At 45.3% G+C, this 27960-nt stretch overlaps 1 protein-coding gene across 3 annotated transcripts; it reads right to left on the bottom strand.

Moving 5' to 3' along the window:
- Positions 1 to 5: 5 nt before the first annotated feature.
- GOLIM4 (golgi integral membrane protein 4) lies at positions 6 to 27960 on the bottom strand. 3 transcript variants are annotated; one of them, XM_040074252.2, is made up of 16 exons: positions 27448 to 27960; positions 15597 to 15671; positions 14356 to 14405; positions 13590 to 13643; positions 12948 to 13098; positions 11691 to 11773; positions 10949 to 11032; positions 7690 to 7857; positions 6512 to 6841; positions 5091 to 5317; positions 4595 to 4674; positions 3891 to 4003; positions 2736 to 2828; positions 2180 to 2248; positions 660 to 740; positions 6 to 331 (listed from the first exon to the last, which is right to left on the bottom strand). In XM_040074252.2, exons 1-16 carry the CDS (start codon positions 27632 to 27634, stop codon positions 176 to 178), a joined length of 2001 nt encoding a protein of 666 aa, XP_039930186.1. In that variant the 5' UTR covers positions 27635 to 27960; the 3' UTR covers positions 6 to 175. The 3 variants fall into 3 exon arrangements, with proteins under 3 accessions (XP_039930186.1, XP_039930185.1, XP_039930187.1); XM_040074251.2 differs by having other exon boundaries at positions 2661 to 2828; positions 27448 to 27955; XM_040074253.2 differs by lacking the exon at positions 10949 to 11032 and having other exon boundaries at positions 2661 to 2828; positions 27448 to 27954.

Below are 27960 nucleotides of genomic sequence, written 5' to 3'. Positions count from 1 at the left end.
CTATAAACACAGGACAGCACCTAATAGAAAAGTAAAAAGTGGAAAAAACACAAGCTTTTTTTTCTTTTTCTTTTTTTTTTTTTTTGAAATTAAATAACCTAAGAAAAGTTGGTTTTTAAAACATAAAAACACAACAGGAATTTGTGTACTGGAAAAAGATAAATGAAGGGAAGAACTACATCTCCCCTCTTCTGCGAGTTTTTGCTGCAACAGCTCTGCCTTCCTCCTCCTCCTCCTCTTCCTCCTCATAATTTTCTTCATGAATTTCTTTCTGGTTGTTGTCTTGCATTTCTTGCTCTTGGTCTGTCCCTCTGTTATTCTTTTCATCTGCCTGATTGGGGAAAGCAAAACAAAACAAACTGACAACAGATTCAGTGCCAGCCTCCTCACAGCTTATTTTAGGGCAAGGAAATGATTTTCAGCTGCAGTTGTGAGGGCTGATGGGCAGAAACAGGAAAAAAAAGGTTTTTCAAAGCCTCAAGGGAGCAAGAATTGTCAGAGATGGAAGGGTGAGCTAGAGGAAACTGAGACAGTGTGAAATGTTAAGCTGTACGATCCAAAGCAAGCTAGAACAATTATTATGTCACATCCCTGTGCCACGAGTGGCTGTGGTCAGGGTCTGATGCTGTCCCTGAGCCCTGGCCTTGCACAGAACTCACATTTTCCTCGTTTTCCCCATAGGGCTCCTCAGCATTGCGCTCCAGCTCTCGCTTCTTCTCTTCAGTCAGATCCTCCTGCACCTGCAAAGCACAGGAGATGTTCTGGGTGGTTTAACTGCCTTTCAGAGAGTGGCCTGTGGCACAACTGGGCACCTTTTCACAGCGATATTTTTACAGAACAGAGATTCTAAAGAAGGGAGAAGAGAGCAGGGAGAGGTTAAAGGAGGATAAAAAGAACCACAACCACCCAACACTCAGGAAACTTGTCGGAATTTTGGAATATTTTTTTTGCTCTCCCTCTGAGAGCATCTAACTTTTAAACACAATTCTCACAGACAATCTTCCAATGCTCTCCTTGGAGAGAGCAGGTCACGCTCAATGTCTGTCCCTGATGTTCAGCTTTTGGATCTCTCAGTCCTTTCTGATCTGTCAGCACTCTCCCTCCACTCCGTGCCCCACTTCCCACGTTAGGTGCAAATCTGAGAGAGGAATGTTTTGAAACTCGATTTCCTTTTGGGAAGTGCTGCTGTGCTTGCTCCAAGCAGTGTCCTGTGAGCTGGGTCAGAGGCATCCATCACACCAGGATCACTCTGGGAAAGATCTGAACAGCAATGGATAATATTTGAGTCCACCTACTAAAGAAACCGATCCCCATTGCAGCATCTCTTTTCTCTCTTAATTGCTCACTCAATCCCTGCTCCCTTCTCCCTACTTCAGCACAGTGGGCACATCCTTCATGAGATGTGTGTAAATTGCTTCCTGGAAGCCAAAGAGCAGCTGCCAAAGGCCAGCTCTGCCCAGCTCCCAGCGGCCTGCTTGGATGTGAGCAGCAGCATTTTGCACTGGTGAATGCTAAGTGCATCCCAGCTAATCCAAAGTGCTCCCCATGAGGGAGTGACAGCAGCCAATTCCTTTTTTTTTTTTTTGAAAGGGATTTAGTGGGAAGCAGAAATAGGAGTTAATCAGGTACTGCTGAGGGGCTGTGGGGTGGCCCAGGGTGGTGCCTGCACAATGAGTTTGACATGAAGGGAAAATTCCCTTCTCTCCCTCTCTCCTCCAGCTCTGTGTGCTGTCAGCTTCCTGAGCAACTCCATGAACTGCAGCTTGGATTGCTCAGGAGGAGCACAGATAAATCAAAGTCAGAGCTAAAAGAGTAAGTAAATGGCCAAGGAAGCAGTTTGCTCAGATCTGCAGTGTGTGATTAGAGATTAATGAGGTTTTCTGCGACCTTGAGGTTTCAAGGAATTTTTCCTTGTGTTGTGAAAGGCTTAATCTTTTCAATTATTGCACAATTAATGCTGTGTGGCATGGAAGACTAATGGATTGCAGCACAGGAGCATGAGTAACCCAGAGTGTATCCAGAAGGGGACAGTAGAGTAATGGCAAAGACTTCCCAGGTTTGCTGAAGTCAGATAAAGTGATTTGGGTTCATCCTGCAGTTCTAAAGGACACCGAGGTTGTGCTAATGGAATTCTGCTCTGCTGCCTGAGCCTACACCTGCCTTGGGTCAGTGTTCTTACCTCCTCTTCTCCCTCTTCCTGGTACTGTTCATCCACATTATCCTCCTGCTGGTCAGGATTTCCTGCCATCTGCACAAAGATCACATAAAAATTCAGTTCTGTGAGCTTGCCTAATAACCAGAGGGCTGAAGATTAAAGCTTCTTGTTCTGGAACTGGAGCTCTCTGTAAAGCTAAAGTAACAATAATGGCAAGAGAAGTTTTAGTGCATTCATTAGCAGCAGTGAGAGCCCAGCTCTGTGATTTAAAATTGTCCTCAATTAAAAAATAGCAGGATGAATGTAAGAAAAATCACTTCACAGAATAAAGCAAGACTTTCCACACTAAGCAGGAAGGGAATGGAATATTCACCCCATTGAAGACCAATGCCATAAAAATTCAGGCTCTCTCTGCCTGGAGGAGTTTATAGCTCCAAAACAGCTGAAATGTGCAGCTTTAACCTCCTGAAGGAGCCCCAGAGGTGCCTCTTTTGCCTTTACCCACCACCAAGTGCTCCTCCATTCCTGGATGTCCTTGTTTCTGACCCATCTCCTTGTGCTTTTCGTTTTCATCCGGCACCTTTTCTTCTCTCTCTTGCTCAGCTTCTTCAAATTCATCTTCTCCCTGATTATTGGGGTCATCAGCAGGATTCACATCTTCCATGGCCGCCTTCTGTAATTTACAGGAGCGAGAGTTAAATACTTTTAGCTCGTGGTCCAGCTGCATTTCCCTTGAAAGAACAGCAGCATGGGCTGGCAGAGCCAGCTCCATCCCCACTGGCACCAGCTGGAATCCCTGCAGGGTCAGGGGTCACTGAGGCACCTGAGCAGTGAGCAGGGACAGAGGTGCAGGTAGCAGTCTGCTGAAACCCACAGGATGTGAGCTCTTCTGTCCCAGAGGCTGCTGAACAACTTGTGCTGACTGACTGGCTGATAAGGCCACAGGAACAAAGATAAGAGTTTAATGCCCACAGCTCCACAGAGCTGATGGCATCACTCAGTATCAGCCTGTCCTGCTCTGCTGACCTTGGCTATGGCTACAAGAAAACAAAACACTTTTCACCTCTGCCATGCAGAAAAGGAGCACTTTCTGCTTATCACTCAATAAAAGCAGTTAGAGACCCCTTAGAAATATTCACTGTACATCCTAATTTGCTGAATGGGAAGGGAGTGGAGGAAGATGCACTTGCTGCTGACAGCACCAGGTAAGCTGGAGTTTGGGGGAAGGCAGGGGGTGTTTCTCCTGCCCCAGATCTCTGTGCAGTCTATGGCAGGGCTCAGCTCAGTGCTGACCTACATCCTCTTTCAGGACCTCACACCTCTGTACTGACTCCAGATGGCTGCAGTGCTCTTGAGCTGGCCTTTAATTGATGACAGCACGAAAAATACCATCCCCTCTCATTTTGACTGGGCACTGCTGGTATTTTTTGAAGCCAAATGTACCTGTTCCAAGTCCCAGCTAAGACCAAATCTTTTATTTCACTGAAAGCACAGATCAAAGGGATGTGGAAATAAACAACTTGCTTCCAACAAGGAAGCTTTTTCCTTTTATTTCTTCCCAAATGAGTAAGGACACCTTTAAATAGATTTTAGATGTTGTTTTCAACTGTCAAGCCTGTCTTTTCTGGCAGACCTCTGCTTATCTCATTTCTAAATGGTGCAATTATGTCAGACGAGACCTGTGGGTTCTCACTTCAGTAGCACTGCAACCCCCAGCACCTTAATTCATACTTACTGATTCATCAGCCTGCTGATTTTCTGCCTGACGTTCTGCTTCTTGCTGCTCATTTGCATTATTCTGATCATCATCTTCACCTTCATCCTGGTGCTGGTTGTCGTGTTCATAAGCTGAGGAAGTTTTTAGGTGATTATTGGTTTGCAGCAGTTTTTAGTTATCCTTTTAAGAGTCTCCTGCAGACAAGGTTCCACCCGCGCTTTTAGCAGTGGGCAGCCTCTGCATAAACAGATAATGCTCACAGAATTGATTTACTCCTAATAGGAAATAGAAATTAAAAGATCAGGCCAGGCTGGATGGGGCATTGAACAACCTGGGCTAGTGGAAGGTGTCCCTGTCCATGGCAGGGGTGTGGAGTGAGATGAGTTCCTTCCAACCCAAATAATTCCATGATTCTGTAACTTAAAGAGATCAAACAAACCCACAGGCAGAGCCAGGAACACAACCAAGATCCACAGAGCCTGGTAATAACAGCTCAGTGAAAAGGACACTCTTCCCTTCAGGAATGTGGGTATGATCTTTGGTAATTCCTCTATTTCACTACTCAGCCAGCTCAGCCATGGTTATTTGAGCTTCTGGTTTTAAATTGCGAGTTTATGTTTCACTTGAATCCAATCTGGATATGAAATGAATATTAAAGTCTCCCAGGCAAGGCAGTACACAGGGAGCCTGTGAGCATGGCAGGGACAGAAATTCTCTCTTACCTCCTTCCTCCTCCTGAACACCTTGCTCTTCCTCCCCTTGTACAATGTCCTGGTCCATGTTATCATAATGAGCCTGTTGGCTGAGAACATTAAAAGCCGAGCATCATTTCAGTTTCAAAAACGTGTTTTCTGCTTTAATAAACAACCCCCCACCCGCAGCTCTGCCTCTCTCAGCAGCTGCCAGAGCTGGCCCCAGTTTCGTGCTCTATTATCTGATATTTTCTCACATCACTTTTCCTGAAAAATGCTTGACAGAACAGAGACTTTCCTGTGCTGCTACACTGACTTTGTGTTGTGTGTCTCTGTATGTGGAGTCTGCAGTCCTGGAGGATATGGGTCAGACACAGAGTGAAGTCAGGGCTCTGAATTTTACAGAACAAACCTCCAGCTCTTCAAGGAATTAGCCAACAGGAAAATCCGCCCTCAGGGACAAGGGAGCAGAACAAAGCCGACAACATAAAACCCACAGCACAACAAACACGAGGGAGAGTGGAACCTGAGGCTGTTCTTGTGGAGTTTCTCCCCTTGCTCTGCCTGTCTCTGCAGCTGGAGCTCTCTCTCCTGGAGCTGCTGCTGCCTCAGGAGCTGTCCTCGCAGCCTCTGCTGGTGCAGGGACTCCTGCTGCTGCCGGAGCTGCTTGGCCTCCTCTGCTCTCTGGGCTCCAAGCTGCTGCTGCTCCAGCTGCTGCTCATAAGCTGCTTTCTCTCTCTTGGTTGGCATTACCTGTCACAGAAATGTGTCAGTCACAGATTAATCATCCTCTCAGGGATCGAAAACAAGCAGGGAGAAACCTGTCCAGAGGGTAAAACAAGCTCTGTGCAACCACAGCAAAGTTATTTTGACGTTTTTGTGTCCCTGCTTGAAGTTAAAACGTTTTTTGGAACACAGACTGGAAGTGTTGGGGTGTTGGTGGAGTACACAGGCAAGAAAGGAGATTGTGGGCTAAGAAAAGCCATACCTTTCCAATAAATAATAATAAACTTCCCAACATATAACACAGCAAAAGGAGGGTTTGATGGCTGATGAGACAGCAAAAATTTCCATTGATTTAAGTGGAAATCTCAGGGGAAGTTGCTTTTAGCCTAAGTGAGACTCAGCATATCTTTTTATACTCAGCAATAACTTAGTCTAACTCCAGTTTCACAGCTTAACCCATTGCTGCTGTTCTGACCCTCTGCAGCTCTTCAGCAACAGCTTCTCATCACACCAGAGTGACAAAATTCATCTGCCAGGACAGAAAGCGTTTACAAAGCCTAAAGTGAGACCAGTGAAATACATTTTCCACGGCAGATCCAATCTAGGATGTAAATCCAGGATTTGCTGTTTTATTTAGAGCTGCACACTGACTTCCCCTGGCTATTTTAGTCGTGTTTGTCTGGCAGTTGAAATTCCCTGTCAAACAACAGCGAGCACTGAGCTGGCAGTGTGTTTGCAGAAGGCAGGTACCTCTGACAAGGAAACACACTGCAATTTGCTGAGATGCAGCAAGTTACCAAAGCAGAGCAGTTCTCCATCCCAGCCTCCCTCTCACCTGCTGAGTTCTTCATCAGCCACCACGGGCCTCAGGTTTAAAGTGGGAGACAGGATTCAGTCTGCTGCTCTTTTTTTTCTTTTGCTGTTTTTCCATCTGCTGCTTTTTATCAGCAGAATTAATGTTCATCAAGATCTGGCCAGCGCTGCAGTACAAGTGTGCTCAAGTTAAGCCTGAATCCTATTGCATCCAAGTGCTTTGAATCCCTAATTTCCTATAAATACGACAGTAATTTTATCTAAAGAACAGTGAGTGCTCTGAATCCCAAACTCTCTATAAAAGCTTTACTTTGTCTAGAAATAAGTGACTGCAACACCGGGCCAGCAGTGATAAGAGAAGCCTCCATTTAAAGAGCAGATTTAAGAATTTAGAAAAGAGCTCCCTACCTCTGGCTGCAGGTGATCACCCAACATGTTGGTTTCCTCCTCCTTTTGCTCCTGCTTCTTCCATTCGTGCTCTTCTGGGACCTGGTCCTGTTCCTCCTCCAGGCGCTCAGGCTGCCCTGCCTGCTCCATTTCTTCCTCCTCAAGCTCCTTTTTGCGTTCTTCCTCCATCTGCTCTGCCCGTTGCTCCTCATCCTCCCCAGCTTCTCGCTGCTCCTGGACGTTCAGCTCCTTGGCGTTCTGGCCCTCGTGAGCCCTTCCCTGCACGTGGAAAGGCTCAGCCCTGTCCTGCTCCTGGCTATTTATTTCTTCTCTCTCCCTTGGCTTCTCGTTCTGCAAAACAGACACAGGATGATGTGTGTGCAGCACATTTATGGATTTCAGTTTGAAGAGAGCCAAGGACAGACTTGGATCCCTTATCCCAGCCCAGGGTTGTCAGGAGGGCCAAATGCCTGCTTTGGAATGAGCTCCTCCTGCCAAGTGGGGTCACTCCCTGCTTTGTGGCTGCACAGCTACACAAGGCGTTGTACAGTTCCACCACAGAGTAAGTTAAGCCTCGTTTTAGCTGAAGTGGAATAAAAACTCCTACGCTTCCGAAAAGCCAGCTCTGTGTTTTAGAGAGACAGTTTAGCGCTGGCTTTGGCAGAACTGGGATCACGGCTGGACTCGAAGATCTTAAAGTTCTTTTCCAACCTAAGTGATTCTATCATTTTTATTTCTTGTAGGTTCTGCTGGCCAAAAATTCTTGTAAAACAAAATCAGAACTGTTTTTTTTTCTTAACTTCTAGATTACAAGTTTTCGGCTTGAGCCTTGGTGTGCCAATTTTAAATACGCCTGACTTCAATGTGCCACTGGAACCTTATAAAATAAAAATGTCTTCAGAACTTTTAAAAGCTTTCTGGAACACTGGAGATAGCTAAAATTTTAGCTTTCTTATTTAAAAAAAAAAATTTAGATTTTGAGCAAGTTCTTAAAACAGCTGGCTTAAATACACTTAAAACAGGACTGGTCACGTGAGAAGAAAAGATCATCGTGAATAGATTTTCTTACTACTCAACAATTAAACCATTCCTCACAGCATTCCTCCAGAACTGACCAAGGTGCACAACCAGAGACACCCAGCACTTTTTGCTGAATCAGAGCCATTCCTGGGGTGTGTGAAGTTTCTGATCACTTTTACCTCCTGCTGCTGCTCAGCCCCAGCTGCGTGCTGCTCCGAGGGGAGGCTGTGGGGGGACGGACCCCGCGCCTCGGGCTGCTCATTCCCTCCTTCCACCTTCTCCGGGTCTTGGAAACTTGGGATTTTTTTGAGCGTGTCCTTCAGCTGTTTGTATTCCTCCACCTGAGTCTAAAGCCAACACGTTAATTACAGTGTGCCCAAATTAATTCCTTAATCAAACGTAGTCGCCTTGGAGTGAAGTGGCTGGCAGGACACGTGGTAGAAAACCTGATATTCCAGGGAGGAGAAGGGATGGGAGCTTTTAAAATAGAATTTTTCCTCCAAACATTAGATGACGCTGATCCATCAGGATCTTTTCAAAGCGCACATGCATATAAAGTGTACCAGAAACATCTCTGTGGGACAAAGAAGTGGAGTTGTTTTATTCATGCCAAGCAGGAGAAGTGTCAGAAGGGGATGATGCAGCTTTCCTGGCAGACCAAAGCGAGGGAAGTGGAGAGCACCACAACTTCTCCTTTGCTGGTAGAAAGAAGTGCAGCTCTTTCAGAAACAGAAGTTTTAAAGTACATCTACGTGTCATGAAAATGCCACGTCCTCAACATTTAGACAGGTGTTAGACAAGACAACAGCCAACATACGGAACTGAGGCAAAGAAAGTGGTGAAAAGCACGGGGGAAAACAGAAGGGGAAAAAAAAGGAAAGAAGTAGAAGGAAAATGTAAATTTCTAAAGGCCCCCTGAAATGCAACAGAAAAATGTTGGAATTTGATTTGCTGTTTAACTTTGGAGAGGATCAGGAAGCTTTAAAGAAAATCCAGCAGGGTTGGTAGCCCAATCCCTGGCTCTGCAGCAGGAAGATTTCCAATTAAAGTGGATTTTTTGGGGTGGGCAGGGTGTACAAAAGCTGACCAGCTGCAAACACAACAGGTGCCACAGCAGAGAGTTTCCCTGCTGCTCCAGGGGAGGTGTGGGTGTGTTTAAAAACCTCCACAAGCCTATGGACCCTAAACCAGAATGGCCTAAAGGGAAAGCAGAGTGCACAGTGGTTACTCCTGTCAGTCCAGGGGGAAGCTTCTGCTCCCTGATTAACTGCTGGAGACGATGAACTCCAGAGGAGAAAGGAGTATTTACTGAACACAGTCTAACACTCGGGGCTCTGAGTTTTTAGTTTTTTTTGGTCACCACCTGGTGACCATGCAGAGAGATGAACACACCGGGATATGTTGGAAAGAGGCCAGAGGAGGCTGTGGAGAAGCTCCAAGGGCTGGAGCCCCTTTGGAGCCAGGCTGGGAGAGCTGGGGATGCTCACCTGGAGATGAGAAGCTCCAGGGAGAGCTCAGAGCCCCTGGCAGGGCCTGAAGGGGCTCCAGGAGAAGTGGGGGAATAAGGGATGGAGGCACAGGACAAGGGGGAATGGCCTTAAGCTGAAGGAGGGAGGGTTTAGATTTGATATTAAGAATAAATTCTTTACTATAAGGGTGGTGAGGTCCTGGCACAGGCTGCCCAGAGAGGCTGTGGATTCCTCATCCCTGGAAGTGCCCAAGGCCAGGCTGGACAGGGCTGGGAGCAATCTGGGATAGTGGAAGGTGTCCCTGCCCATGGCAGGGGCAAGAATTAGATGAGCTTTAAGGTCCCTTCCAAGCCAAACCCTTCCATGATATTTAAACAATGCCCATCAAGATCAGAATTCAAGTGCTCTGTTCACTAAACTGAACATTCTGATTCAAGGCCACAGCTTAAAAGGTGCTGATACTGGCAGAAAACAGGGTTTATTAAAACATATAATTAATCTGCCTGGCTGGGAAAAAGCACAAAGACGAAAAGGCTTTAAAGATTCAGGTTAGTGCAGTATTGACTATTGGTGTTCAATGTCTAGAATACACCTAGAAACAGAGGGATCATTCATGGAGCTGGCAAAAAATCCCTTGGGGACTTTCTGCAGCTGGTTTGCAGGAGAAACTACACAGCAGTGTGAAATACCCCCTGTTTTCAAGGCATGTGCAAGACCCTTGTCTGGAGGGTCCCCACAGGACAAATGTCACACCCTGACTGCAGACAGAGAGGCTTTGTGTCACACAGGCTTTCTAATTAAAGAACTGAGTGAAAGCCAGGAGCGTGGGGAGCTTCCCTTTGGGCTTGGTGAACCTTAAATCAGCCCCTCCACGTGGCCTTGTGGAATTTCAGATGTTATCAGCACACAGCAAACGTGGCCAGTGGGAGAAGGGCTCAAAATTAGCTGCCAGTGTGGTTTAGTACTGCAGGTTATGACTCTTCAGATATTCAGTCTATGAGGAACCTTCTTGATCTTTCCCTGTTTTTGAGCATCTACAGATATTGACAGGCACAACAAGCAGAACTGGGAAAAAAAAAAAATAAAAAGATTCAATGCTTTTAATGCTGCTAACGATTTTGTGGACTGTGAAAACGCCTAAATGAAGAAAATCAGTCAGGAATAAAAATAACTTCACACTGCCTCGTTGCCTTTCCCTCTGATCTTTCACCAAAACTCTTCCTCTGCTGCAACATCACTCCCACTTTCAGATGCCCTGTGGCCTCCACAGCTTGCACTGGCACAGCTGACTGAGCCTGCAACAGTTTGTGCCTCATGGATAGTTCACTTGAAAATGCCATTTAAGAAACTTAATGCTGCTGGCTCCTCTAAAAACTAATCTGAGTTCCACCTGGAGTTTACACACCTCCACACACATCTCCATCTCTGTTCTGCTGCTGCTGCACTGATCTGGGCTGCCCACAGCAGCTGGATCTCTGCAAGCGTCCAAGGCCAGGCTGGGTGGGGCTTGGAGAAAAGCGGGAAGTGTTCCTGCCACGGCAGGGGGTGGCACTGGATGAGCTTTCCCCAGACCACTCCGGAATTCCGTGAAAGCCCCACAACCTTTGCAGTCACACACAAGAAGAGATTTTCCACCAGCATCCGGGTGTCAGAGATAAAGGCGAAGGGCAGAGCGCGGGATGCTCGCAGCACCTCTGCCAGAGAGGACAGAGACAGAGGGGCGCTGACAGCTCTCGGGGAAGCAGAGACTCGTTCCTCAGGACACACATGCACTGCTGGGCTGGCCCACAGCCTGCTCTGCTCCCTGAGCCCCCGGGAGCTGCCGCAGCCCCTCGGGAGCAGCCCCTCCGTGCCATGCACCTGCTGGGATCCCCATGCCAAAGGCACATGCAGCCAGCGCGGCCGGGAGAGACTGGGGAGACAGAGGTTTGGGAAGCTGAGAGCCGGCAGGAGCTGCTTTCCTTCTGACCTGAGCAGCAGCTAGTGCACTCTTGTGGTCTTCCAATGTCACCACAAGCTCGTTGTGCTGGGACAGCAAGTTCTTATGCTGTTGCTACACAAAAAGAAGAACATCACACGTTTCACATCAAGTTCATGCTAAAGATCAGTCAGGGAGGCTGGGGGGGGTTTAACTAGGTGAACTAGGAAGATAATTCGATTTAATTTGGAAAGAAAACCCTTAGCTGGAACGAAGCACTTATTTATTTCACATGGAATGCATATTAAATAGGCTGAGGAAGTAAGCACACCAGGGAAGGCAATCTAGAGGCCAAGATTTGTGTAACTAAAATAAAATTAAAAGTAGGGGTAGATGTTGATGAACATTAAAAAAAAAAAAATAAAAAAAAAAAAAACCCAAACAAACAAACAAAAAAAAACCACAAAAAACAGAGGTGGAAAACATTAGGCATTGAGTTTTACCAAAACCCAGTTTTTAACTTGCAAAAACCAAATTCTGATTTCTATACTAAATACTCTTCCTTTTTTTTTTTTTTTGTTTTTGTTTTTTGGGGTTTTTTTTGTTTTTTGTTTTGTTTTGTTTTTACCTGAAGTGCAGGTGGCCAAAGACAAATCCAGTTTAGCCTATTCCTCTCCTTTTTTCCACATAACAAAAACTACAAGTCTACAGTACAGCCTGCTTTGGGCTTGGGAAAACTTGGGATAATTTTTTTCCGAATGATCTTGAAAGTTCTCCTGAGAGCAAAGCCTACCTTGACATCCTGCAGCTGGGTGTGAATGTCTTGGTGAGCTTTTCTCAGCTGCCTGTTCTCCTCCCGCAAGTTATACAGGGATTCTGTCGAAAAAGAAATGAGAAGAAATACAGAGTTTGAACTTGGCTGGTTTGTAACATCAGGCTAAGCACCAAAACTAAGGCTATAACACAATCGACATAAAATCCCACATGAGTGCTGTAATAAAAATTAGGCAGAATTAATTGTGTGGTTCGTTTTTCTTACCTCTCTCCCCAGCCCTATTAAAAGCTTTCTGTTTTCAAGCAGAAAATCGTAACATTTGGTGAAGTCTTCTATCAGTGCACCCAGCCTGCACCTGGAATTCTGCATCACTGCTCCCGCTGGGTGCTGCAGATGGCAAAATTCCCTGTGGAAATCTGAACCCTGGAAAGGCCGACAGGAAGGCACCCTCCTCTCCTTCCCCACATCACACCTGGCAAGCGAGAATTTTCTGGCACAGGACCCAGCTATTCCTTTGGAAGGGATGCCCAGATGGCTCCAAAAGCTTCTGGGACCAGGGACAGAGGCTTCTATCCCCATTTTTTACATGATGTTGATGTGGAGCCAACAAACCACCTCTGCCTGCAGTGCTGACAAAGCTGCAAACAGCTCCAGAACCAAGCCCTGTGTTTGGGAAAGGTGGTAGAGAAAGCTCTGACGGACACAGCCCCATCCTTTTGTTCTATGGAACTGTGTAATGAGGATGGAAGAGGCCTGAAAACTGCCCAGAATCTCCAACAGGAAACTGGATGCCAAGAGTAAAAACTGAATTCATCACCCAAGTGTACAGGTGCTCCAGAGGAGCAGGGAAAAAGGAGGTATAAAATGTAAATAAAGTCACTTCACAAAGAGGCACAATTACATCTCTGCTAGCAGTGGTAAATATTCTTAGATTGCCTTTCAGGTACAAAAAAGAAGAGGCAAACCTTTTTTTTTCCCAGGTTTATACCGGCCTTAGAATTAAAAATTAAAAATTGACTCAACAACCTCTGACACTCGACGGGCTTTTAAGTGCTGGGTTTTTGCTATTTCTGTAACCCAGACAGAAACACAGAGCACGAACAGAACTCAGAGAGAGGCCTCAGGAAATCATCAGTAAAATGTCACCTGTCAGGAGGCAGAGGATGTATGAACGACCTGTGAGTGAGCACAGAGAAAATGCCTCTCTCACACCACGCAAAACACAATGCCAAACACCCAGGTGAATGTGGGCAGCCAGACACAGGTTCAATTTACCCTTCAGCTTGGAGATCTCCTGCTCCTTTTCCTGCTGCAGCTGTAGGTATCGCTCCTTGTGATCACTGAATGTCCTGCTGAACTCCTCTCCTTGTTTCCGGTGATCTTCCTCAAGGTCAGCGTGCTGTTTCTTTAGCTCTTCGTGTTGACTCTGCAAACACCAAGTTGGGACACTGGAGCAGCTCTCTATCTGCAGAGCTGGCTGATATTGTCTTTGGCAATTTGTTTAGTAAGTGCAGATGAATGGGAAGCATTCAGAACAGCAAGGTTATTATTCAAAGCATGCACATTGCGGCTCCTTGCGAACACAAAATGATCTCTGTGATGAGCAGCCTCCCGTTCCAGGGCTGTGTCACCTCACCCCAGAGCTGCACTGTCCCCCTGGGAGCTGCTGAATGTGTCTCAGAAAATCCCTACCAACTACATGAGGGCTGGTAAGCCAGCATTCCCTACAGCCAATTGCATCTGGTAAGATTAAATTACCCACTGGAAAGCCTGACTAGGAAAATCTGCAGGAAACCATCTTTTAAAAGTCAGAGGAAGGCAGTGCCCACACCCCGACGCTCTGCAGTGATGCCAGCAGCCTGGCAGGCCCGGTGTCCCCAGCATAACCAGCTCCAGAGGTGCTCTGCTGTCACCCACCTTCAGCATCTGGTGCTGCACGCTCAGAGCGCTGTATCTGCTGTTGGAGTCTTGCTGCAAAACAAAAGCACTCGTGTGAGAGCCCTGACACTGCCCTGAGCTCTGCACAGGCGGCTGCTGGGAGTCACCAGCCCAGGGAGGCAGCTCCCCAGGACACAAATCCACCTCTCCCCTGGCCTTGGAGCTCCCACTCTCTGCAGCCTGTTTTAACTCCTGCTCCTCAGCTCCCAAACTGCTCCCCAGTTTCAACATGAAACAGCCATAAAATCCTCATTTACTTGCTTTATAAAGAGCTCTCTACAGGTCTCTGGGTTCTCTGCCAGATAGAGCTTTCCTTCTGGCTCTTGGTATATAAAACAAAGTTTCTTGATGTTTTTATACTTTCCAGTTCAAAGCCCATGTGTTAGAAAGCTGTCACTGTTCTTTTCTCTGGGGGCTAAGCTACAAAAATATTTCTATCACCTTCTTATTCCCCTTTCCCCTTAAATAAAACAACATTACGTTTGAACTACCGTAATATAAACAGGGGATTATTTTCTAAATTAATTTTCTGGAGAGGTATTAGTATCTCCCACTATAGCTCAAATAATTAGGAATTGGAGAGCACTCATGAATGCAGAGTAGAACTGGGATAAGTGAGAGCTCTTTCAATTAATATTTTGCAAGATCTCTTCCTTTGAACACTCATAATTGCAAAGTATTTCCTCTTCCTTGCAACTCAAATAGCATCAGCTATTAAAAACTTGTACTAGGAATGATGACTTACCCTTCCTTTATTTAGTGTTTCCTGTGCTTCTAGTTTATAAACAAGAAAATCTGCAACATGAAAGGGAAAGGACTGATGAAAAAAAAACACCAGGAAGATAAGAATCTGTGCTTGAATAACTTGACTGTTGAGTACATAAATTCTCTTTAAGAGCTGAATATTCATGCAGAAATGATTTTCAAAGGATCTTAAAAAAAAAGAAAAAGAAAAACCTATGGGGAATTTGACAAAATCCGCAAATTTTAAAGCGCACAAACTTTAAAAAGTTTCATAAAATATTTTCACTTAAAAGTTTCATAGCACACTGAGAGATGGAGAGTTCAGGCTCAAATCTACTGACGGGTAATTAAATCTGATACATGAACCCTCTCAGCAGAGGCCCAAGAGCATCGTTCAAAAGGAAAAGGGCATTTATAAAAGGTGCATTCTTGGAAATAATAAAACATTTCCTCATTTATTTCTCGACCTCTCTCTCTTTTTCCAGGGTTTGGAAAGGCGTCTCCCCCTCGGGTAGCAGCAGGACCATTCTACACTAGATGGCACCAGAAACCCACCGAGATCTGCACAGTGAGAATCATTTCTTACTCCTGGTCAGCTTTGCTGAAGTCATATTTTTAATTCAACAGCTGAGTTCTCAGTTCTAGGAAGAACAGAGGCTCTACACTCTAAATAGCAGTGAATTTAGAGGCTGAGGAAACTCAGAGGATTGAGTCCTGCTGAACTTCCACAGAGAGCACACAGAGGTGTAAGAAATACAATTTGTGTTTGCCTCACAGGCACCTAGAACTTAGTTTTAATCAGGAAAAGGTGCTCGCCCTAAAGTAAATGTAAAAGTACTGATTCCAAGCTTAATTTCCAGCTGATAGAATGCAGACAAAGATCCCACGGTTTTGGTACAAGTTTTGAATTTCTGGCATGCCAGGACAGGATTTACACGTGCCCATGCCCCACGTACGTGTCTGGTTTTTTATGGATACAAACATATTCTCTGTGCACATTACTTCATAAGGCAGTCATCTGTAAATAGCATTGAAAAGATGATTGCTTTTGAAAAGATCCAGTTAAAAAAGATTAAATCAAAAAGAACTACTAGAAGGAGCAGCACACAGTACAGCTCTGCCAAGTGGATCCTAATATATCGCTTATATATTACCCAACTGATTTAAAATTGAAGGAAAACCATTGGAAATTACTTTCTACTGTAACCAAGTTAAATGTCAAAGTGAAAAGTACATTTTTACCTTCTTTTGCTTTCTTATGTTCCAGCCTTTCCTTTTGCAATGACTTTTCTAATCTTGACCGGTGCTCGTACACAACTGGAAAGAGAAATTTTGTACACAACTCGTTTAAAAAGTAACACACACAAACCTCACCATCCACCCCAACACACTCAGGGAGTGTTGGCACAGGATGCACCAGGAAAATACAAGTGGAATGAGGTCATGGGATAAAGGGCTGCTTGTAACCCTCGTGTCAGTAACTTCTTCCCTTTTTGCACCCTTTATCGACCCCAAACCCTGGGTTATTTGCATTGCTAAACACAGAATGTGATAACCAGGTGAGTGATTTGTTTGTGGAGGCAGCCAAACCCTCTCTGCTTCCCAGGAATGCAGGGACATTTTCCATGTTTCCATCCTCCCCTGCCTTGTTTGCACAGAGACAAGGAAATGAGGCAGGACAGCTGCGCTGCCAGAGGAATTCCTGGCAGCACATGAAGTGTCACAAGGAGGGAAGGGATGCCCAAGGGCAGGACAGCTCTGGGAGGTGCTGCAGGGCACTGCTGCCTAGGCTGAGGCATGGGGAACCTGGGAGCCACCCCAAATTCTTCCAAAAACTGGGAATACAGCACTCCTCTGCACGGTCTCCCAGCAAAAACGACTCCCAAAGACTGCCCAAGCTGCCCATGATTCCTTTGCAGGCACCATCCCAAAACGGGGTTTACATTTTTGACTTCGCTGTATCCAGGTGTGTTTAGGACATCCAACATCCTCTGACACAAAGTTCCCCCATCTGGCTGCCAGTAAAGCAGATTTCATTCAGCCTGCACTTTGGACATGGAGTTTGGACACGGAGTCCCCATTTACCCTTTCCTCACCTCTCATGGTCTGAAACAGCCAAGTTTGCAGCAAAGATATCAATTAAAACTCACGGAAATTGTACAATCGTTCAAGTATCGTTCACTGCCCAAATTACAGTTTGCATTCTTTTAATGAGTGATTAATTTGTATTAAAACCATGAGTGATTTTTCCATCCAAACCAGGAAACTCATTTTCTGAGAATAAACTGGTGAACACAAGCCTTCAACAAGTAGCATCAAATAAAGATTTGTATCTTGGCAGCCACAGAAGACTCCTCTTGCACCTTAAAACGTGTTCTTAATTCCACCAAGGTGCATTCTGCAGCCTTATCTACAAGTGTTTATGTTTTAGCTCCAAAGCTGGATTGCTAATCAATCCCCAGCACCTATCTCCACTTTGCTATTTATCTTCTAAAGTCAAGGGCATCAGTCAAGATGAGCCAATGTACCAATACCCTCTGGAAGGAAACAAGCAGGCAATGAATATTCAAAAAGTCACCAGCAGGCTTGGAGAAGGGAGCAAAAAAAAAAAAAATAAAAAGCGGCACTACACAGCGCTGCAGTGATGGTTTTATTTAGGCCCTGAAGGTGGTGAACGCTGAATTATTGTGCAAAAAGAACAGTGGCAGCACAGGAGAGCAACAAAAATCCATAATGGGCTTCCCCTCCCATGCAATCAGGGTGGAATAGGGGTTTTGGCAAACACACCAAACCACAAATGGATTTGGAGGGAACGTTTTCCACTCCACTTCTCCGTCTGCCAGTGCACCTTCCACAGCTCCTCCCGGTGCTTTAACAAGTGGGGGGGGGCGCAGGGAACCCTGCAGAGCAAGGGGAACGAGGAAAGGAGCAAGACAGGGCAGGGTTTGGGGTTAGGGACTCAGAGAGAGCTCAGAGACAACAGAGCTCAGAGAATCCCTGCCCAGCTCAGGGTTTCACCTTGCAGGGTCTGAACACAGGCAGTGCATCCTCTCCTCTACCTGCTGAGTGCTAATCCTTGAAACATGGGGACAAAGCCGGAGAGATCCTAAAACAGCTCCTCAGGTGACGAAAAAGGGCAAGGAAAAGCCTCCTCCCTCACCTCTGCCCTCTGAGTTCACTCACTGGTTGGTCTAGCACGTTTCTCTCTGATAAAAGTGCAATGTACTAAAGGGTGTTGATAAAAATAATTATTAACAAAGCACAGCTCCCATGTTTTCTCACTCGCTCCTTTGGGGAGGAGGTTGCAGGTCAGATTTTGTAAGTACACACTGGAGTTAATCTCCCATAAATTTGAACTATTCCCACCAGTTAGGAACTTTAGGAAGAGCCCAAACAAAGGGCTTGTTACTAGAGCAGGAATTTCTCCTTCTTCACTGCCAGCCTGGATATAAGATGTCTGAGAAAGAATCTGAAAGAAATAAATACACTGAAAAACAGGTTTTATAGCAAAGTCCACCCCAGTAGGAGGTGGAACCAATACAAGGAATCTGACAAAATCCCACTGCAGGGACGCACAAATCATTTTTCCTAGTTAAGCTTTTAATTTTGCACTGATCTTTGCACAAATAATTGAACTTTATTTCTACATTATATTTAACAGAATGGTAAAAAAGGAGGAGGGGGGCGGGGGGGAATGTTGTCATTGAATGGCTAATAGGCACTACTCCAAAACTGGGATTACTGCAGGTGTCAGCTTAATTCTTGAAATTATCTACAGAATGTAACCTACACAAATGAACACAGACCCACAAACTCACAGAACCCGGAAACTCAAGTGGTAACCTCAGAGATCAGTAAAAAGCCTTTCACCTTCAACACAGAAGCACTGAACACTCCAGGAACTCGTCCCAATAAAATCAAGTCCTCAAGATTTTCCCCACAAAGGAAAGGAAGTGAGGGAGAAGGGAGGTGTGGAATGCCCTGCACGTTTCCAGATTACACCATTTCCACCAGTGCTGAACGTTAATTACAACACAGGAGTCAGGGAGGTGATGAAATTGAGATTACTCAACAGTCAAGGTTCCTTCCCTTATCTTTGCTCAGCACCTCTAAGCAATAAAGCTATTAATAAGCAAAATAAGCCATTATTGTACATTTAAAAGAAAGCATTTCCTGGTTGACATTATCAGCAATTTTGTGACCTTGTTACTTTAATCATTTGGTCTGTCAGAAGGATGACCCAGAGTCTAAAATGCCCCAGCTCCCTCGAAAATTAAGATTACGTTGGGATTTAAATATACACGATACAAGCAATTTTACTAATTTCAACATGACTGCTTGTTACACAATTCTGAAATTTTTCTCTGAGCTTACAGCATTACCTTTCACTTAAAACCAGCAGATTTCAGTAGTCCTGGCAACACTCAGTGCTGTTTTCCCTCACACTGTGGCACAGTTGAAGTGAACCAGCAGCGTGGGGTAAACCACACCGGCACCTCTCTAGTGACACTGCGAAGGTCTGCAGAACAGAGACGTGCTGTAAAAATAGTTAATTCTCCCTTCTTGTCCCTGCAAATAGAACCATTTAACATGTGAACCCATGGAAAAAGCTCTTCCGCTGAGAGTAAAGCATCTCCACGAGTCAAAGAGGAATCCCTTCAATATGGGGTGTAGGATAAATTCTCTAATCCAATAACAATAATTAGAAGTTTGACTTCAGATGACACTTCATGACTCCTCTGGCACATTTCACGCTGGGAGGAGATATTATATATAGCAAGACCTGTATTTAAATCAGTGAATCTGCTTTCAAACAAGATCCACTGATTTCACTACCGATAATCTTATCAGAAACAGATTATCAAAGTGCAGCAGCAGGATTCCCCATCATGGCACGAGTGCTCAGTATCACAGTGTGAGCTCCATCTCTTTATCTGAGGGTTCAGCAATAAATGGATATTCCAGTGACACTGCAAATATCTTGGGGGAAATGGAAGTATTCCCACAATAAAGAGTAGGAAATCTCTGTTTTAAGTATGGAGCAAGAAAACAACAATACAAAAAACATCCATTTATCGTAGAATGGTTTGGCTTGGAAGGGACCTTAAAGCTCAGCTTGTTCCATCCCCTGCCATGGTCAGGGACACCTTCACTTCCACCAGACCAGGTTGCTCCAAGCCACAATATTTACAATATATTGAACAAAATATTGAAGCCGTTTAATAATTTACGTCCTTGAAGTTTTCTGGTTTGAATTTCCATAAAAAGGACAGAAATAGAAACCAAGGTAACGTGAACCTGACAGTGTGTGAGGCTTCATTGTGGAACATCCAGGCAGGGATGGACTGCTCTCATTTTGCTCTCTGCAAACCACAGCTGGCACTGTGTGGACTATGAGAATCACCTTTACTTCCAAACAAACTCCTACACTTTGCAATTTACTCACATGATCAAGTAATGGTTTTGTCTAATTACAGCCAGTCATGCCAAATTCCTCCTGGAAAACCACACCATGCATTGGCAGTTGTGCTTAAAACTGACCCCTGCTTTGACTGAAGTCCTTCATCATTTATCTGAAAAATTTGCATTTAATAGCTGGATCTTTACATTCAGGGGATTTTTTTCTTTAAGAGAAAGCACAACATGTGCTTTCAGAGATCCTGCACCAAAATGAGCTATCAATTAAAATAAACCTCCTTTCCTCTGACTTCCTCAGAATTCCAGGAAGAAGTTTGAACTAAAAAGTTCCAGTTCTAGTCTTGCCTTCACTGCAGTTCTGAAAAATGGGAAATGCTGGCAAATTTGGCACATTAATGCACTTCACCCCAGAAACACACACTTGTATTTCTAAGAGATCCTTGTGGCCTCTATTCAATTGTAAGGATGACAGGAACATTAATTTCTAAACTGGAGCAAACATCTACATTTAATAGAATCCTTTTACTGCCCCCTGCCTCACATACTGCCTTTCTTAGAAGTCAATAACACCTCTAGGAAACAACAGATTTAAGATAAATTGGGACAGAGGGAAGGATTTATCATGTTCAAAGAGTAAACTGTAATAGCTGCTGCTAAAAATAAGTTGGAGAAGGGGTATTAAATGTGATTAAATATTTAATCCCTCACAGATAGGCTTCAGACCTGACTTTTATCAGGAAGGAGATCATGTTTTCCAGAAATGATTTCCAGTCCACTTCACAAAAGGTTTCTTCCAACCCTTGGTACCATGGGTGGGATCAGCATCCCACCTTCCACTGCTGTTTTCTATACACCAATAGATGATAAAGATTTACTTTTTTTATAGTGAAGATAAATAGTTCAAACAAAACCTGTGTAATGATTTTAGACTCAAATTAGCAGAAAAACCCATAAACATTGATAACAGCGGCAGAGACAACAGTTTTCTTCTCACATCACCTCTGAACCTCTGGGTCTGCTCAGCCCTCAGCTCCAGGAAACAAGGGCCTGTTTTTGTCCCTCAGAAAGTGTTTTACACTCTTTTCAATTTTATGAAGGCCTACAGTGACTGTATCTACATGGTGTCAGGATGTACATAAATATCTACAGCCAGAAATTAGTAAAAAATACAGCTTGAAAAAAAAGCTCAATCCATAGATGCACAAACTGCATCCAGAAATCAAGAGTTCGAGTTAGTGATTAATTTTTTGACTGAAAATGGCTGAGTTGAGTGTGGTGATGTGGACAGGAGCAGGCAGGCTCCTTACTCTGCCCTCTGAGGGCTCAGGCAGGCCATACTTCTCTCATTATCTCTGTAATTAAGCCCTGGAAATGACTGTCAAACTCTGGGATCTGAGTCACCTCAGGAAAATAAGATAGGCGAAATTCAGGTACCTTAGGAGAGGGGGAAAATGCAGAGGACAAGGTGGAGCAATTGCAGTTTCTTTTACTGCCTAATTAAAAATACACAGTACAAAATCTCAACAGGTTTGGGTTGTGCTACGTGATCACAAAATGATCAGAAGTGCATTAAGCTCACAACACCCTTCCTTAAACAAGGACAGCATCCAAACAGGTTGAATTCCTCAAGTGCTCACCTCAGGCTCTGACATGACAAGAAATTCATGCCCCTGAATCCCAAAAATCCCAGGAAAAATCACCCAACGAAGGATTCAGCTTTAATGACTTGTTCTGTAGAGCTCATATTTTCCAGTAATCTGATTTATTTAGCTTTCATTACCATCAAACCTCAAAGCAGCACCTGACTTTCAGCAGGGCAGATTAAATGACTTTTTCCCTGCAAGGATCCCATTCCAAAAGGAGCAAAGTGAACTCTGTTAGCCACAAATTGCTGGCAATATCCTCAGCAGCACATCAGAGAAGCTATAATGGGCACTCAAATCTCCAGGAGGGTGGAAACCTTACTCATAAGTTGCCCCACCCAAACTCGCAGGCTGACAAGCAGCCAGCCAGCCCAGTGAGACAATGTGCCTGGAACATCATTTTTAAGGCTCAGGAATTCAGTCAGGCATGATGTCAGAATATGTGGCAGGAGATGACTGCTCAAGAAGCCAGAATGCAAACTCACCACCAACAACCCACCCTGCCTCCCTCCTGCTGTCCCAGCTCTGAAGTGTCCACTCAGCTCCACCACTGACAAGCTTTAGGAGGCTTAAATCAACAACAGTATCAAAGATTTGGATCTATTTTTTGCATCATGCTGGCTACCAGGTCTTGTGTCAAACTGGGGAGGGGGAACACCAAAACCCAGGGAACAAACCCACCCCATCACCTCATTCTGCCCAATGTTCCTTCAGACTGCCCTGTGATCCTCAGCCAGGCTCCAGCAGAGGGAATGCTGCAGCACTGGGAGAAGTCTGTCCTGCAACTGTTACATCCACAAGGGAAGGGCACTTGGGCATGGATTGCAGCAATGAAAAAAGATCAATGTGGGCACGTGATCAATTTATCTTTCAAGTCAGAACTCAGCTGCTGGATATGGAAATTCTGCTATGGACCTGGAAACAAACTTCCCTGAGTTAACTGATCTGAACAGAGCTCCAGCACCTTTTCTGTACTTGGGTTATGAGTAAAAGCTGGGTAATTCCAAATAACCCAAAATCTTGAGGTTGAGCTACAAAACAGACACATATCTATCTAGTTTATACATACTTACATGTACATGCAAATGAATATATACAAAAATATACGTTACACCATATACTTCTTCCATACTAAAATTCTGCACTATTTCAAGCTTTTCGTGTGTTTTAAGTATTTAGAACATTAAATATCCATTGAAAATGTGAATGGAGATACAACAACCAGGTGCTCAGAGGAGGTTACAAACCAAAGCTTTCCAGCTCAGGAAGCCAGGCAGCAGAATTTGGGATGCTGCACTTGCCATTTCAGGGGAAATACACACAGAACCAAACTCTCCTCTTACAGTGCTACCATGGATCTCTCAGGCAGCAACAAAAGACTATCAAAGCTTCATGTGCAACCTGAAAGCCACAGGAATAACAGGAATTCAGGACTCTGCTATTAGGAAGAACAACCAAACACACAGGAGGTGCGGTAGATGCAGCTCTACTTGTCACATGAAAAAATAAGCCATTAAAAGCAGGGCTGGTTCTTCCCAGCTGAGGGAATGTAACAGCCAAGTACACCCAGAACTGTGCGATGTCAGAGCAGCTCTGGCCCCTGTGCAGTCTGCATGCAGAGATGATAAATATTAACCACTGAAGTGACACAGAGCTGTGATCTGGTACTGCAGTGCATTGTGCAATTCCACACACATAAAGCTACCACAGACCTGACCAACTCCCAGCAGGTCACCCCCTCAAGGAGCCTTGATTTAGGACAATTGGCACAACAGAATCGACATTTACTTTACAGCCGCTCCTTTCTAGCACTGGATCAGAAACCTTTGAGGAAATCCACACCTTGTCCACAGCAGGGAAAACTCTCAAATCCAGAGTGCCTGCCAGGCTGGCTGCCAAGATCACAGGACAGTCTCAGGCTCCACAGAGATTGCACAAAGCCATCAGACACGTTAAGACTCTCATAGGAAGAGCAGAAAAAAAATTAAGGTAGTAAGAGGAACTAACTGTAGGCTGTTATTAGAATTAGGGATTAAAACAGATTAAACAGATTAAAATAGTACACGAGGGGTTACTTAACACCCAGAGAAGACAGAAGCTGCAAGGGCTAAAAAGACATCTGCAGATACTTTGAATCCTGCAGCAGTCACAGGTACAATATCAGGCTCACCTGCAGCTCTCAGTGTGGTTCTCCTCTAGCAGCTGAAGCCTGTTTCTGTATGGCAAATAGTTCAAGACTTAGTTTGACACAGTCTTAAAGGAGGCAAAGAGCATCAAGTTTTGCTTTTGTCACTTTAGGAAATACTAAGTAAGATTATCTCCATGTTTCAAATGCATATAGTGCTCAGAGAATGAGACTTTAAAATAATCAGCTTACTGGGAAGATCAGCTTCTCTATGAAAGACCTTATAGATAACTTTAGGTTTTTCTCAGCGGTGAAAAAATTTTGTGTCATCTCTAAATTCTGCCCCTGGTATTCCCTTTGTGGATTACAAAAGTGGCTCTACTTTCTTCATGCCCAGCAGAACTTTGTTAGAGAAAAATGCCAAATTTTGATATTCTTCTACAAAACCTTCTGCAATCTGATCCTCTAAAGGAGGTGAGTTTAAGATCCCAGCCTTTCTAACCCAGTTATTGTGTTTCCCAGGTCTGCCATCCTTCCCTTTATACCCTGGGCTTATTCCAAGGGACACAAGCACTTCTCAGCAGAGTGGCTGAAGCTGTAAACACCACGGAGAGCAGAACCCCCCCAAAACCACGGCCATGTGCAGCTCTCTGCAGATCAGGTGTGTGTGTTAAATGATTCTGAGACTCTTCCTGCACCATTTTCCAATAATCTGTGCCTTCTGCCTTGGTATTTCCCACATATTCCCAGGAGCTTGAGCCTCCTTCATGTGTTGCTGCATTTGAGCAAAACAAGGCAATGAAAAAGATAAAAATCTCAGACAGCTGGCTTTTCATGGAAAAACAGAAAGAACAGCTCATTCGGGCATAAAGAACTGGCAAGTACCAAAAATAAGGCTGTTATTGCCTACATAGATTAAAAAAAAACCCATCAAAACATGAAAAATAGTAGAGGGGACAGCAGGAAGTAAAGGGAGCTGTACCCTGAGCTACTACTGAGGTTCTTGATTCAGATTTTGGGCAGACCAAAGGCATTCAGGTCCTAAAGTGCCACTGAGTCCATAAACTCAGGAGTGTCCATGAACCTCAGGCATTTCACAAATGGACTCAAGTTTCACTCACAAGCCCTGACAGGGGCACTCCCAAACTCCTCCGTGTGCAATCAGGAAAGCAACTGCCTTTGTAGGCTCCAGCAGTCACAACAAAACCCTACAAAAAGTCAGGCAACAGGTGATACTTCAATCTCCTCCAAGAGATTCACTCCAGTCAAACTTCCAGGGGCACAGCCAGCCTGCCACAATACAGCCTCAGCATTCTCAAAAATACCACTTTCAGAAGTTGCTCTTTATTTTTGTAGTTTACATTTAAACATATAAAAACCTCCTGATGAAATGGTTGTTCAGGAAATAGAAGCTGTCTTTTTCTGCCCAGCTTTAAATTCTTATTCAATCACCCAGGAGAGCTGTGAGCACCAACCTGCTGCTGCAGCACCCTCCTTTCCTTTAACTTTGCCCTTTAACTGGTTTCTTTTTAAAAGATTTCGGAGAAAAGAATTCCATCATATTTCAGGCCTCAAAGTTATCTCTAGTCCATGATCTTCAGAGAAACTGGTTATGCTGCATGGGAAAGATCAGCTGCATTACTTTAATTTTATTGTTCTCATAAAGCAATAAAGTCAAAGAATAATCTTTGGACAGCCAAGAGATGTAGCTCAGATATTCATAGGGGGGTTTTTTTATTGTTGTTGGTTTGTTTGTTTGTTTTAACTTGGCAACAGGAACATTGTTGATTTAAAATCTAAAGTTCAAAGTGCAGTCAGATCCTGCACCTGCAAACTGGATTTGCTGCCAGCATTTTATGTTGATTCCAAGTCTCTTCTTAAAGAAAATGCCTTCCTGTTGTTCCACACAGAGTTAAATAGGACAGGTTCAGGAGTGGGTTTGGTGGTGGATATCACCAGCGAGCTTGTGTCGCTCCAGGTGAGCTGGGCGTAGGCACAGGCCCTGAATTCCCTGTGTTCTCCTTACTACCCAACTCCTACTGCAAAAATCCGGGTGATTGTGCAGGGGAGGCCACTGCAGAAAGACAAGGAAGAAAAGTTTATTTCCCAGACCCCCTGGAGTCCTTAGGAATACAACTTCCCTGTACTTTAGTGGGACACTAGGCAGCTAGGGGCTGCTGCTGCATTTAGTATTTCCCTGGGCTCTCACCCTCTCTTAGGTGTAACAGCTACTTCCAGAAACACAGGAGAATTTAGAGAACCATTTTTTATTGTTACATTTTATCTTTCCTTCCTATTCTGTGACTTAATTGCCAGTGATTATTTTTTTAAACAGGGTTTACTGCTACCGTACTTGGCACAGATAAATTCTCCTGCTTAATGGGCTTGACATGCTGGCATGGATCCCAGAACCATGTGAGTTTATTGCATGGATCATCAAATCTATTAATGTTATCAGATCCTGGTCCATATTTCACATTTCCCATTGATACACTGAAACAAGCAAGAAAACCACAGAAAATGCAGCTCCCACAATTGCCTGCTGCTTCCATGAACACGCCTGGACGGATGATGGCTACTCAAAATCATGTTTCAAGCGTGGAAAGTTCAAACCAACAGTCCAGACCTGGCATATCTGATGCAGAGAATCTCTCCTCTGTGTCAGGATAAAAGTTTGTTGCCTGCTCGCCTTTGGCAAAGCCGGAGCAACAGAAAAAGCCAACTCGTCAAATTTTAGCTGCAGAACAAGATGTTCCTGTGTCCTCTGTTGGCAAATGCACAGCCCAGCAAGAGCAGCCCTTTAGCCATCTGCCACACACCCCCTTCCCAGCCAAACATTTACACCTTTTCCCTGACTAAAATGAAGGTTTCTGGCAAAGAGCTCTCTCCTATCACCTGGAAATGGCCTGAAATTGAAATACTAAGTAAGGATGGTGTCTAAACACATCGAAGGAACAAACCACTGTAAAAATCTAACAGCATAAACCCAACTCTGTGCTCTCTGCACATAAACTGTGTGCTGCCAGGCATGCTTTGATGGATGCTTCCACAGGGAAAAGGATGGCTGAGGATCACCCTGAAGTTTAGTGCTGCTACAGCAGATCCCTCTGATTCTTCTTTCATGCTATTTTGAGAGAGAAAAGTTGAAAGCTGGCTCTGGGCTTTGTCTGTGCTGACCTGATAACCTTGCACTTGACAATTAGAGAGGTGCTGAGGTCTTTCACTTCCCAGACTATTGATGTTTCAGGTACAACCCTGCTGCTTTGCTTCTGATTTCTTGGCATGCAGATGTCAGACATGGCCAACTTTTCATCTTCAACTACAGGACACCCACATTTGCTGCATCCTTAAACCAAGACACACAAGGATCCGTATTTATGTGGCACCTTTAAGCCAAGGCACTCAAGAGTAATAACTTACTTTAACTTCACTTTTCAGTCACCCTTTAAAACCACTTTATTAGAATACTTCTCTCCTCCATCCGGGAGCTATTTAAGGTTTATGCTGCCCAGGAGCTGCAGATGGGTGCTCAACATAAAACCCTGCAAGACAACCAGAGAAACCGACAAAAATCCCAGACTGGACACGGTCTGCACTGCACGCCTGCCTTTCCCGTTTACGCCAGGAATTGCCAAGTGATGTGCAAACCTTTGGGAATAAGAGTCACCAAAGGACGCGTGGGAGCGAGAGGGCAGGAGAGCTCTCTAGGAACCCACGACAAAACCTCACCCTGACCCCGGCGGGGCTGGGATCCCAGCGCGGGGAGACCCTACAACCCCACAGGCTGGAGGAGAAGAAGGGGGACAAGGAGCAAAACTTTGAGAGAGGTTGGACAGCCGGAGGAGGAAGAGGAGGGTGTTCTGCAAGCCTTGGGGAAGGGCAGCAGAGGCTCCTGCCGAGGGAGTACCTTGTAACTGAGCCGAGAGCGACTCCTGATGCTGCTGGTACTTGAGCGCCGTGGCCTCAGCCTTCCTCAGCTGGCCCTGCAGCTCGTAGTAGAGCATCGCCCCGTACAGGAACCCGAACACCACGGTCAGCAGCAGCAGCGTCTGGAAAATCCGCTTCTGTTTCCGGGAGCACATCCCGTTGCCCATGTCCCCGGCGGGGTCCCGGGGGCCCCCGCCCGTCACGGCTCAGCAGCGGGCGGGAGGCGGCGGCATCGGAGGCCCCGGGAGGAGCAGGAGGAGGAGGAGGAGGAGAAGGAGGAAGGGAAAGAGGGACGGCGGAGGCGGGGCCGGCCCAGCGTTTCAGCCCCTGGGCACGGCGGCGGCGCCCGGGGCGGTCTCTCCGGTGCGGGCAGCAGCGGGGCTCATTCCGGGGATGCTCCGTGTCCGTGCGGCCGTGTGCCGGTCCCTGCGGCCGGGGAGGGCTGCGGGCCGGCGCTGCGGGGAACAAAGGCAGGTCCCGGCCCCGCACTGAC

This window comes from Hirundo rustica, chromosome 10 (assembly GCF_015227805.2).
Source record: "Hirundo rustica isolate bHirRus1 chromosome 10, bHirRus1.pri.v3, whole genome shotgun sequence".
NCBI lineage: Eukaryota > Metazoa > Chordata > Aves > Passeriformes > Hirundinidae > Hirundo > Hirundo rustica.
The sequence above is the reverse complement of the archived record's forward strand: the minus strand, read 5'-3'. Positions and strand labels throughout refer to the sequence as shown.